The sequence below is a fragment of the Fundulus heteroclitus genome, chromosome 16 (assembly GCF_011125445.2).
Source record: "Fundulus heteroclitus isolate FHET01 chromosome 16, MU-UCD_Fhet_4.1, whole genome shotgun sequence".
Classification (NCBI taxonomy): domain Eukaryota; kingdom Metazoa; phylum Chordata; class Actinopteri; order Cyprinodontiformes; family Fundulidae; genus Fundulus; species Fundulus heteroclitus.
The window spans coordinates 1,607,332-1,620,764 of record NC_046376.1 but is presented as its reverse complement, the minus strand read 5'-3'; the positions used below and the strand labels follow the sequence as shown (position 1 = coordinate 1,620,764).

Below are 13,433 nucleotides of genomic sequence, written 5' to 3'. Positions count from 1 at the left end.
CAAACGGCCCGTATGTCCCTGCTCGCTGCTGCTGGAGCGCCAGGTCGCCGTAATGGCCGCCTTACGGACGCCTCCCCCTGCCAACGCCACCTAGAGTGGCCTCCTCAGAGTCAGACCTCCTCAGAGGAGAGAGCCGGCAGAGAGGGATGGTGTCAGGCAAAGTGAGCGAGCGCTGAGAGACGCTGAGAGACGAGCTTCCCCGTGCACAGCAGCTGGAGCGGCTCCAGGTCGCACCAGCTGCTCCGCTCTTGTTTACAGGCCGCCAACTGCTGCAGGTCCACGCCGAACACAGAGCCTCTGATATTAGCTGCTTTGATACAATCTGTGCCGGCCATTACAGCAATTGGCAAATATTACTCAAATGATGAGACTAAATCCTCCTACAGGCAGGAAGGGAACGGGCAGAATCCGCGCTAATCTCCTCACAGAACCAAACATTGGAAGAAAACGGCAAATTAAATCCTGATGAATTCCTCTTCTGGGAGTTCTTTCAAGCGAATCTAGGCCCGACTGAGATGGCTTGGACATGTTTAGAGGCGGATAGGGAAGACGTGGGTAGGATGCTGAGGCTGGAGCGGGACGCCTAGAGGAAAACCAAAGAGGTTTATGGATGGAGTGAAGCGGGACATGAAGGTCGCTGGTGATGAGAGACGAAAATGCAGAAGATAGAGTCAGGTGGAGACAGATTAACGAACATATTAATGAATATCTGTGTTTTTAATTAACCAGCCAGTCTTCCTCTGTCCATTCTTCTTCCAGCTTGTAAAACGAAAGTCGACTGTTCTCCTCGTCGTCGCTAACTGCCTTGAACTTTTCTTTTTGTTCCCCTTCCAGGAAACTTCAAAGGAATGTGTAAACAGATAGACCACTTTCCCGAGGAAACGGATTACGAAGCAGACCCATCCGAGTACTTCTTACGTGAGTAACAGCCGTTTTTATGTCTGTGCCATTTATTAGCATTTTTCCTGGGTTTGCTCAGACGGCCACTTTGCTCCTGGCCCAGCCGTCACTTCTGTCTCTGCCTGCTTTTAGCGCGGTGCCGGCCAGACCCAGCCTCGCCAAGCAGCTCATCTGTTTTTACTGCTCGGCTGTGTGTAACATAACGTGCAGCGTTACAGTCAGCTGTGTACCCTGTAAACACAGCCCATCGATTTCTGCTCCCGTTTCCTTTGTGCAAGCAAGAAAGAGATGCTTGTCGGAGTCATTTGCTTACAAATCCTTAAAATCACAGCAGGTACTTTGGGCTCATGAAGTACTGCAGCCACTATAGCGGGGTCAGATTTAGTTTTGGCTTTTAGGGCGGCTTCTCTGTTACGCCAGCTCTTTTCTTAGCTACAAGGACATATTAGAAAATATCTTTGCATTGGAAAGACTGTCTCTGGATCCGTAGTTTGTTCCTGTAAAATTGTCTTTGTTTCATGATTTGTACAGTTATGACTACTTCTAAGATAAAACGTTTCTCATTATTATTTAAATAGTTGGTGTTTTTGTGAAGAACAGCAGAGTCCTGCACCGATCTGCAGATCCTACAGCCTGAATATCACAACTGACCCAGTTCGTACATTTTGTGTGACCCAAATAATTCAGAGACACACGCAGCGCTGTGTAAAAGTATTTGCTCCTCACAAATTCCTTCTGTAGTTTGCTTTTTGTTTTCTGACTTTTTTCCAAGTCATCGCGCAAAGATTTGAATGTGGAAGATAATCTTAAACAAAAAGCGGTTTATAAATGGGGAAAGCTTCTCACGGCTCTGTGTCCAAATGTATTTAACCCCTAAAGCTTTGAGATAACTTTTGCATCCAATGGAGGAATTTTGGCTGATTCTCCTTCACACATTGGATGGCTATTAATACAGCAACATTCATATGCAGGAGATACTAAAAATTATAGAGGACAAAAGAGGCAATTACAATTACACAAAAAAACAAAAAACTGTAAAGAAAAAAGGACAATATCAGCACAACAAGCAAAATATAGAGATGATAAATCCTTAATATAGCTGGAAAAAAAAATCTTACCTTGTCAAGATCAGCTAATTTGTTATCCAACTTCATCCTTGCAAAGGTGAAAATCTATTTGTTATTTGATGATTCATTACTTTTGTTTGGTACATTTTAGAATTTAGCTAAGATAAGATAAGCTTTATTGATCTCACAATGGAGAAATTCACTTGTCCCATCGTCAAAAGTCAGAAGAAGGTGCCAAAGTAGGTACATGAGTAAGTAGCTCAACGTACCCAGAGGGTCGTGCTTTTCTACAGGAGCCAAGGTTTTGTGAAAAAGTGGTGCAGGAATCTTGCTTTGAATGTCTGGCTCATCTCCATACGAAGCATATCAACGGTTTATTTAAGGTTATGCCAGAGCATTTCTATGTCGGTAACTTTCAGAAATGGCCTTGCTGCTGTGCTTTGGATCCGTGTGTTTGAGCTGAAAGTCTCAAACTGATGGTCGTAAATGTTCCTTAAAGGTTCTTCTGCTCCAGAGCTGAAATCCATCCAAGTTGTGAAACAGCAACACGTCCCCAGACCATCACACTACCACCACCATGCATAACTGAAGACGAGCTTTTTCTGAAGTGCTCTTAGGGGATAATCAAGATTTTTTTTGGTTAATGTGAGGCGAGCCTTTGTGCTGTTATTTTTATTTATATTATGTTATGTTTTTTATTTATTTTAGTTTAGTTTTGGCCATTGAATCTTACCTGGAGGCCATTTCACCACTTTCTTTGTCATTGTTGAGTCTTGAACATCTGATTACTGAAGCAAGTGAGGCCTCAAAATCACCGGTTGTGTATATTTAAATGAAAAATTCGGCTGTTATATCGGTTATACATTAAAGAGAAAGGTTAAAAGAGCTGAGGGTTTATCTCCCTGTTCCTCTCTGTTAAAAGAAAGAGGAGATGGAAACGGATTATCGATATCAGGTCCCCACAAAGACAGGCGTGTCTGGAGCACACAGACAGAGACAGCAGTCACCAAGCTGTTGTCCTGTTAAAGACGGCCGAGTTTGTCAGAAGTTTCAGATTACAGCTTTATTCCCACAGGAGTTCATCTTCCAAAAACAAGAATCATTTAGCTGAAAGGTCTGCAAATATATTCCCTCCTCCTGTGAACTTGTGACCAAACCTGTCCACCTGTCCACAGGTGAACCTGCGCTGCTTTGTGAAAACTACAGCCCATGTTTCACAACCATTTTACTAATAAAACTATTTTTACACAAATCCTTGTAAATGAATGAGCTTCTAAAGAAGGACGAGAGACTCTTTCTTCACTTCTGGAAGATTCTAGGTCAAGTTGTCTCCTCTTTAAATAAAACAGACAAAACATAAAACCTCAACCTGTTACCATAGGGGGGGGGGGGGTGATTATCTTACAGGCTGTGGTGGATTTCCTGCGTAAAGAACGTGAAGTTTGAGCAGCTGAGCAGAGAGCAGATCAGTAAAAAAGGCCGATTGCTGCCGTCACCTCGTGTTTTAAGGCGTTTTTTCCCATTTTTCCATTTCTGCCCATTTTGGCTGCAAGTGTTCGTTAGCATAATGAAAGATAAACATGTCAATTTGATCATATTTGACGGAAAACAACTAAAAGTCGTGTCATGCGTGAGAGTCCAGGTATCTGCATCCAGAGCAGATACCTGGACTCTCGCTGTGCGTTTCAGCCGTGCCTCTGTCACATGACTCGATAACGTCTTGATTCCCTTCAGACCTCTTTCTGCCTTTCTGCAGCGGTCGGTGACGGGAACGCGTCAGTCTGATCGTCCCTGACTGCAGGGGACGGCCTCGGAGGACCGAGCCGTGCGTGCCAGGGCAGGAGATAAAGCCGGCCAATTAGGCTGCGTTTGACTCAGCGCTCTGAGCGCTTGTTCCAGTCCGTCTGTGCAACGGAGAAGGGTTATGATAACAGCTCCGGTAATGGTTCTAACTACGCCAGAGCTGTGGCCATGGAAGACGGGAGTCATAATGAGGCATCCGTCAGGGCGCGATGATCCGGCCTTCAGACCCGCGCTCTTCCAGTGTTGGTTAACCTCTTAGCAAGCCGCAGTTGGAGAAGGCCGCGCTCCTCCCAGCGGCTTGCCAATTAGGACACTCACATCCATAAATATTTCAGCCTCGTTCTTATATGGGTCAGGCCTCTCTTGATCGCTGTCTTTCTCGCCGTCTCTTCGCCCTCACACCCCTTACTGCTGCATGTCGAGAGTCGTTCATGGCAGCCATGATGATTCACAGCATTACTCTCCTTTTTCTTCTTGTTGTTGTTTCTTGGGTGCACCATGAGGTCAGGGGAGGATGCAGCACCTCGCCCGGTCACACGTGCAAATTTCCTTCTCACGGACCCACCTGGTGTATCCGTAATGAGGAGGTAGATGCCGCCTCTGGGTGGACAGAGACAAAGAAAATCAGCTCCAGCATGCAGGCCAGGGTTACGCAACACCAAAATGTCACTTCAGGTGAAGATCCGCCGGAAGTGACATCACGGAGGAGCTCGCTGGCCCAAAATCGGCCAGCCACGCCGCTGATGTCGTCAGGAAGCGTGTCGAGGAGAGAGATTTCCCATGATGCGGTTAAAGCAGAAAAAAAACCTGGATTAATAAAGACTATCTTATCTTATCTTATCTTATCTTATCTTATCTTATCTTATCTTATCTTATCTTATCTTATCTTAATTCTGCTGCACACGCAAAGGCCGACGTGCCGTGCTCACGCCGACAAATGCATGAAACCCTGAGCAGTAGCTGCCGTGTGTGCTCAGCTCCCCCAGCAGCTAGGCAGTCTGCATATCCACGCTGGGTTATATAAGCCAGCTGAGGCACACTGAAGCGCCAGTGGGTTTTTAGATCATGCCGTGTTGGAGCTTCCATCATCCGCTGCTCTGCTGGGCGCTAAGCAGCTGAGAGAAGATGAAAGACGCAAAGAAAACGCCCAGTTATGCAACCCACTGATACTGTGATGGGACTGCAACCAGTAACGGAGGCACAGAGGCCAGGTGAGGCCAGGTGAGGCCAGGTGAGGCCAGGTGAGGCCAGGTGAGGCCCAGTGGCTCCGGTTGTCTGAAGTTTAGGATGTAGTTTTTTGTATTTTATTCATTCCTTTACCAGAATTTATGCATGATGAAATCCAAAAGTGCCATAATCCAATAAATCCAATAGTTTGTGACTTTAAGTCATTTGAATTGGAATGAAAATAAATAAATGGGTACAACAGCAATTCTTTAAATGTGTTTCTGAGTTCTAAAACTTTACAATTACAGCATAAAAGAAGGTCTGGCATTTAAATAAAAAGCCATTTATTACAGATAAACGGACTGGAGTAAAGACCTGGATGAACTGATGGGAGGAGTTTATCTCCACCGTGAAAGACGGACCAGACCTTCATCCTTCCAGAGGCGCTGAGCGTGACGGACCACGTGTATTTTTGGTGCTTTCTGTCGTCTGTCTATTTTAGGACAGTCAGGATAACCAAAATGGTTTCTATTTACTAAATGTTTGAATTATGAGAACACGTTTCAAATTCAAATTTCTTCAAATTCACAAATTTACTCTTTACATACATTAATGCAAACAAAAAGCCCAGAGGATGATGGGTTCTGTAGGCCTAAGCGGCATACCAACCATGAAGCTGTTTGGTAACAACACCGGTTAAAGTTAGCAAGTACTCCCAGAGACAAAGAGCTTAAGTTTTTTTAAAGAATCAAAGTAGTTGGTCATAATAATTGTTAGATTTGGCCTGGAGCCCTGAGAACATCCCAGCTGTGGACTACAGAGGTGAGAGCATCATGTTGTGGAGGGCTTTCTCTGCTGGATGGATGAGTGCACTTCACAAAATAGATCATCTTCATCTTTATCTTTATTCTCATTGCCACGTATATTCCAGTAAAATTTGTTTTCTCAATTTAACCCATCCCTCAGGGCAGCGGCCCTCAAACTGGGTTCTCCGGACACCCGGGGGTCCGCCAACCACGGGTTGGGGGTCCGTGGAACACATGTTGCCGGGCCTGAGGAGGCAAATATTTAAGTCTGTCCACTTCATCAAGTAAGGTAAAAGCCCAATCAGCTAAAAATTAGGAAGAATGTCAGCAGTTGCATCGAGAATGAGGATCTAATCTCCACCGAATGTTGAATATTAGGTGTTTCTATATTTTTTAAAAACATACATAATTCCTAATATTACCTTTTTGTTATTATATCACCGCTGCTAAGGGGTCCCTGGCCACAGAAAGTGTTAGCAGCCCTTCCTTGGAGAGCGTCTGTGCGGCTCCCAGGGAGCGTTCTGGGGCTGAGGGTCTTGCTCAGGGACTCAGAGTAACAGCTTGTGGGAGTCGAACCTCTACGCCACCACTCCCGCTCAACATGGCCTCAAAAGGAAAAAACATTATGTGTAAATATTGAAGGCATGTTTGTTTCTGTAGCACTTTTCAGTCACGAGACGATTCAAAGTGCTGTACATGAACAGAAAGACATTAAAGAGGGAGAACAGCTCAAAACTCTGGCCAGGAACAACAAAGTGGTCTAGGGACTCAAAGTGGAGGTTTTTTAGTTTCCCGTCACAAAGCCCCCGGTCTGAGTCCCTCAGGAAGGTTGTTGGCAGAGCTGAAAGGTGTGTGTGAGCCAGGTGGGCCTGAAACCTGACTCAGCAGCACCGCTTCTGTCAGGAGGAACGGGCCAAACCCTCAGCAAGCTACTGTGAGAAGGTTCTGAAAGGAAACGCTAAACGTTTGACCCAAATCATACAGTTTAAAATGCAGGTATACAAATTACTAAGGAAGAGTAGGTAAACCTCTGAATTAGAAAAATAGTTTAAAAAATTCATCCAGAAAACGATCTCTCTCTGGCCTAAAGCAGGAAAATGTAGCCTGCTTTGATATGAGATATGGAGAAAATCAGCTTGTGTGTCTTTCTTTTAGGAAATGTAATTATCTGGTTACTGCATTATCCCGGCAGTGTTAACCCCTCTTACTTCCGGACAAGAAGGTCTAAGGTTGAAATCCCAGCTGAGGCCTTCCTGGTGATAATTCTGCATGTTCTCCCCGTGCAAACACAGGATTTTAGGATTTATCTGGGCCTCATGGTTTCCTTCTACGATTTAAAAACGTGCATGTTAGATTAATTACAGTTTCTAAACTACACTTAGGTGTGATTGTGTGCTTGAATGCATGCCTGTCACCTCTTGCCTGTTGTCCATGTACTCAATAGTATTGAATTATGGCAAGGCAACAACTTCCCTCTGTGGTCGGCAGCTACGCGGTCCCAGAACATGAAATCCATTTTTCTCAGTAGCTTACAGAAAATTTAGATCAACCGTCCGACAAACTTTCTTCCCTCCTCCGTTGTCTCCATTCCATGCGGTTCACATGAGCTGATCTGGGAGTGTTCTCTGACATTGATGAGGCTCTTGTCACCCTCGGGCCTCGCGGGATGCTGGACGCTAGCCTGAGCCGGCTTTGGTGTCGCCCGATAAAATCAATGGGTCTGGGGCGAGGGCTTGTAGGGCAGAAGCAGGGGGTGATATCAGCTTCCAGAGTAGCACAGTCAGGCTGTCAGAGGACAACATGATGTGTTCATTCTCCGCAGACGGCTTTACTGCCCGCTCAGATCATGAGGCATCCCACGTAATCACGGAGAAACCGTGCCTTCTCGTGTTTGTCGCAGTCTCCACGCCACAAATAAGGAGCCCGTTGTTAGGAACTTAAAACACACAGCATACAGATGATGGGACACTAAATTAAAGGCCAATCATTTTTTGTCCTGACTGACCGAGGGAAGATCAGCCCTCTAACTTTACACGTTATTAAAGGGGACTAAAGAAATATTGCGCCTTGTAAAACCCAGAGCTGAGGGAGTGCGTTGCCATAATAAACTATATATATATATATATATATATATATGTATATATATATATATATATATATATATGTATAACTGTATATTAGCATGTACAGGACAAGCTGCTTTATGCTGCTGTGTCACTGGGCTCCTTTAAGTTACTTCACAGGTGCACATTTACGCAGCAGGCGTGTCATTTCTGTCTCCAGGTTCAGGTTTGACCATTTGTGAGCTTTCTTTTTTGTTGTTGCAAAATTTCAATTGTTCAAGTATTGTAAGATGTATATTCAGCCAAAAGCAAAAGAATGTCCAGTGTACAGGCACAGCTCGAAGAATGAAGTAGTAGAGATGTGCTGCAGTGTTACAGACGGACGTCTTTTCATTTACTCCATCTTGAATGCATCACATAAGATAATTACTGTGCTTTGAATGCTTTCAGCCTTCTGTCATCTCAGGACAACACCAGTACCTCTAAAGCTTTCTGCTGTCATCTTTAATCTCATTTAGAGCTTTGAAGCGGGCCTTTGTGCTTTTTACGGCACAGTATCCTAACTATAGTTATGCATTTTCTTCACTTGATTCAGAGTTTGTTTTGAATTTATGGTAAGAAAATGAGCAAAGTCACATGCATGCACTGCAAATACGGAACTAAAAATTATACAAGTTTCCTGAAATGAGTGAGATTTTCATTGATTTGAGCAGGTAAATAAGATTATCTGCCAATTAAATGAGTATTTTAACCCCTAAAATAAGACAATTATATATGCACTTGAAAAAAGATGATGGAGATGAGTTTTTCCTATTTTAAGTACAAAAATCTTATTCTATTGGCAGATATGCTTATTTACCTGCTCAAATCAAGGAAATTTGTTAATAAAGAGTCATTTGTTTTTGATGCAGCCACCAGTCTACCAACACAACCCGTTCAACCCAATGATGTGTGGGGATCTGCAGCAGAAACAAGGTTAAAGATATCTTGCTTGCTGCCCAGCTTTTAATTTCTTTATGTTACAAAACGTGCACCATAAACACTGCAAATGTATCAGGAACATTTCGGTTTGTATTTTATCCTGAAAAGATACCACCCATGTCTAACGGGAGTAATATTAGACGACTGGTACCGGTGTACACAGTTTCCTGGAACCATACAACAAACAAAATTAAGGGAAGAGGTGGCTTAGTGGTTAGAGCAGAGCGCCTGCATCCTGACAAGGCTGCAGGTTCACTGGTTCCCCCACAGCCTTCCTCTGGGTCCCTGAGCAAGACCCTCAGCCCCAGAATGCCCCCTGTGCACCGCACATTAGCCGCCCACTGCTCCCCAAGCGATGGGTTAAATGCAGAATTCACACTTCATTGGAATGTACAATGTTGCACTGACAAACAAAGATGATTATTCATTTTTTTAAAAACATCTATGGCTTCTGATGCGGCAGCTTCGGCTTAGTGGGATCAGTTGTGGGGCTGATTTCAGCTTCCTCCTCCAGCAGCTGTTCATGTTGGACAAGAGATTTAACCCCAATCTGCTTATTGGTATATATGAATATATGAATAAGAGACGGTGCTTGTTCTAGTGTAAAAGTGCTGAGTAGTTGTTATGAAAAACAATTTACCTTTATCCCAAGTTCAGAAAGAAAAATTCCAAAAAGAACCAAATCATTTTAAAATAAGTTCTAATTTTGACTTCCTGCTGCCTGTTCAGTCCTCAGTAAACGTGGTAAAAGTTCATGATAGGATAAAGAGAAAAGGACTGAACAATTGTGGCTGGTTTGAGAAGGTTGCAAGTAAAAAGAATGAACCGCACAATGTCTGGAACATTGTCTCTAGACAGATGTTTGAACAAAATGTGCAGAACTCTGTTTGGAGAAAAATAAAACGACATAAAAAGTCAGCTTACACTTTTCATATGCATTCAAAGCACATTTGTACTTTTTCAAAAAGGGGAAGAATGTGAACGTCACAAGTGAAGGAACGCATTTCTAGCTGCAAGTTAATGTGAATGTTTGGAGAAACACATTAGCACCAACAACCGTTACGTACAATGGCGGAGTCATGAAGTTAAAGTCGTGCTGATGAGCCCAAAACGGTGTTACCTGAGTGGACCAGGTGTTCTGTGCAATTAAAGTAAATTAGAATGAAATGTGGGTCCTGGCTAAAGTGGGCCATTAAATAGAGCGATGATCCCAAACACAGCAGCAAATCTACAACAGAATCACTGAACAAGAAAAGAATCAAGGTCTTGCAAACGGCCTAGTCAAAGCCAAAAGCTCAATCTGATTGTAATGGAGTGACCTTAAGGGGGCTGTGCAGAAAGAAACCGCCACGAACCTCAATGAACTAAAGTAATGTTGGGTAACTATCTCATGCACAGTAATCACTGCAATAAACCGCCATTTAATGTGTTGCTTATTCATAAACCACTTTAATGTATTTATTTAACTCGATGTAGGACCACCTACTGGCCAACCAGTGTAATTTTACACACACACAAAACAAACGGTTCAACTGAATAAAGTTACACCTGAAATTATCCTCTACTAGATTTTCAGATATTTTCATTTAATCAAGAAGCCGAAAGGAAGCGATTCAGGGTGTGACTTTATTTGGTGATTAATTTACAATATTTGAGATGTGCTTGAAAGGATCCATTTATTTGGGTCTACCTTGAAACAAAAAATGCGTTTTACAATAGGGCAGACAGCGGTTTTCAGTGATGGACTCAGGAAAGTGGATTTATGGTTGCAGAAGACAGTCTGGAGATGAGCGACAATCAGAGCAAAATAGTATTTTCTCCAGACTTTGTCGTTTACTTATAGAGAATGTGTTATATTGAGCGTTAATGTTTATATGAGCCCAGTTTAAACAGACTGGATTATCCTTACATTAAGCGATTGGTATGTTGAAATAATCACGTCCCACCAGAGAACAATAAGTGTTGTCTTCTGTTGTAACCCACTAACTGAATGATGAGGTCACTTTTTAACAAAAGTTACACATCTCCACTTCCACGACTAGATGGCTGGTGCTCAGAGGGAGTCGATGGGACCAGCTTTACCCGCTGAATGCGTGCTCTCTACGCGGGGGATGACAACACCTGCGTCCGCACCACAAGTAATAAAGTCGCCGTTTTATTCTCAAATGAAGTTTCTAACTGCCTCAGCTCGCTGATAACATGGGTAGCCATGTTTGTTGGGACTGAGGCTGTAGCGGCAGCCATTGATAGCAGCAACATATTCTACATTAGACCCATGCAGTCTAACCAGCCAATAGGCAGAAAGTGTCCCCTCAAGACACGCCCCTTACACATTTGCATAAGGAGGCAGAAATGCAGAAATAAAACAGACAATACTTATAACACAGGCACAGACATAATTACATTAAAAAAATAAGCAATTAATAAATAAAATTTTTAATTCTAGGAAACAATAAATAAATAGGATAATTATTCATACATAAACAAGCTAATTAAGGGATATATACATGTACGTCTCATTGTATAATTTACTTACTGCTTACATTTATTTATTTGCTGTATTTCTATGCATTTAATTGTAATCTCATTTATTTATTAAGCATTTTTTCATTCAGGGATCTATTTTTGAGTGCGTCAGAGTTGTTCCTTCATATAGTGTTGCTTCAGCATTAAATTAATTTATCAATCATTTATTTGGAGATGCTTCGCTACGTTTTCTGTTAAATACCTTCCAGAGCTTCTGTTTCTCTCCCTGTCAGATGTTTTTTTCACCTGTTTTCCCTTTAATTCATGACTTTGTTAAAGCATCACCTGTACTTTTTTTTGCTACACAATTGCGTACTGGGTTCATGGAGGAGGAGACCTATATGCTAATATTTAATAACATGCTTTACACGTTTTAAGTTAAAACATGTCTTTATTATGACTACTATAATTATGATTTTTCATAAGTCAAATTATATGGGAGCCTCCCTCAGCACTTGGAGCGTGATGATCTTCTGCTAAAGTGCCGGTGCTGTGTTAGATAATATTGCTAAAGTTACATGAGTTTGTGGAGTTCAGGCTTAATACTGAGAAGAAATATAATTTACAGCAGGAAACCGTAACAATAATAAGCTTATTGAAATTGGACTTACCACCTCTTTATGTTTTAAAGCTTTTTATTTTATATCTTTATTTATTTCAATGCCATTTTTCATGTCCATGTTAACGCCATGAGGCTTGAAGTTAATAAAAGTGGCTTCAAGACACTTTGCAGTTGGCTGATAGGGATTTGCTTTAGAAATTGCTTTTTCTTTTGTCCTAAGTACAATAAAACTACTGAGCTATAGATCAATAAATAGATCTGTGTAAATATATTACCCATGTTTCTGTCCCATATTTGTATCACATTAAGGAGACTTTTTTCTACTTTGAGCACTATTACCAAAAAACACTGATAAATTCAGCTGGTGACTTAAAGGTAGTTTTTTTCGGCTTTATTTTTATGTTTTCATGTTTTATGATTACTTTATTGAATCCAAACTAAGAGGCTCATTTCCTTATTGCAGGAGTTTTGCTCAGGGAAGTCTCACCCTTCATCACGCATAACGGGGAGATATTCTAAGATCTAATCAAGACCCTGCATGTTCAGGAGGATTTTTATCATAGACGCGTTTTCCTCTAGTGTATGGGAGCCCTAGTATATATTAGGTAATACACAATAAAAATGGGAAACGGGCAAACGCTTGGATTTCAGATCTCAAATATGAAATAAACATGAAAGTTTTAAAAATGTCTCCTGAGCTGGTTTCCACCTTGTGTAGGGAGCTCCTGTTAAGGCAGAGAAAATTAAACAGGCAGGACATCAGCTCTTCAGCACCACAACTGCTCAAGTCAAGACGTCAAAAGAACCAAAAATGTAAATAAATTGATGAATTAACTGCTCTGACTCCAAGCCTTCCGAAGCTGATATCATCTGATGAATAAAAGATGTCAAAAAATGAATAAAAACATTATTACAGTTTCCAAAAACAGCACAGGAACACAAAATGACTCTTAATTAAATGACCGGAGGCGTCGAAGATGTCCTGTCCAAACATCTGCACTGCTACTTCACAAATATCTCCACTGACATTTTCATCAATTATTTAGTCATCAGTTTTAGTCCAAATGTACTTTTCCTATGAGGTGTGATGTTAAAACACACAGGCTTCTAAACTTAGCCTGAAAACTGTCTAAACATTTCTACTAAAGCTAAAAAGGCCGTCAAATTGTTAGCAAATGTTATTATTTCACGGTATCTGTTTTTGAGATGGGTTTTATTTAACATCGGGGGGTTGAGGGGGGGCAACAAACATATTGGCAAAGGAAGAGGACGGTGCAAGGGCTCCATATTGAGGAGGAGGTGCGGGGGGGATTAATAAGCGCTTGTTGTATTAAATCAATGTGGCTGCAAGCTGAGGCACCTGATTAACATGACCCTGTCCTGCACATCAGCACATTCAGGGCTGGGGAGGCTGATTAGGAGCCAATGCTAATTTCCTCTCGACCCTGTCAGTAAAAGAGGGGAGGTGGGGGGGGGGCAGCAGCAGGTAGAGAGAGCTGCTGCTCCATGCAGAACTTTCTGCATAAAAGAAATCAGGTTTCTCATTAGCATAAAAAGG

The 13,433-nt window shown here is 42.3% G+C and overlaps 1 protein-coding gene across 1 annotated transcript in view; it reads left to right on the top strand.

Annotated features, from left to right (window-relative positions):
- Positions 1–13,433, top strand: part of cacng2a (calcium channel, voltage-dependent, gamma subunit 2a) — a 147,955-nt gene that overhangs the window by 94,104 nt on the left and 40,418 nt on the right. Inside the window, exon 2 of the mRNA XM_012851923.3 lies at positions 835–918. Coding sequence (XP_012707377.1) covers positions 835–918 — 84 coding nt within the window. The remainder of the gene's footprint in view (positions 1–834; positions 919–13,433) is intronic.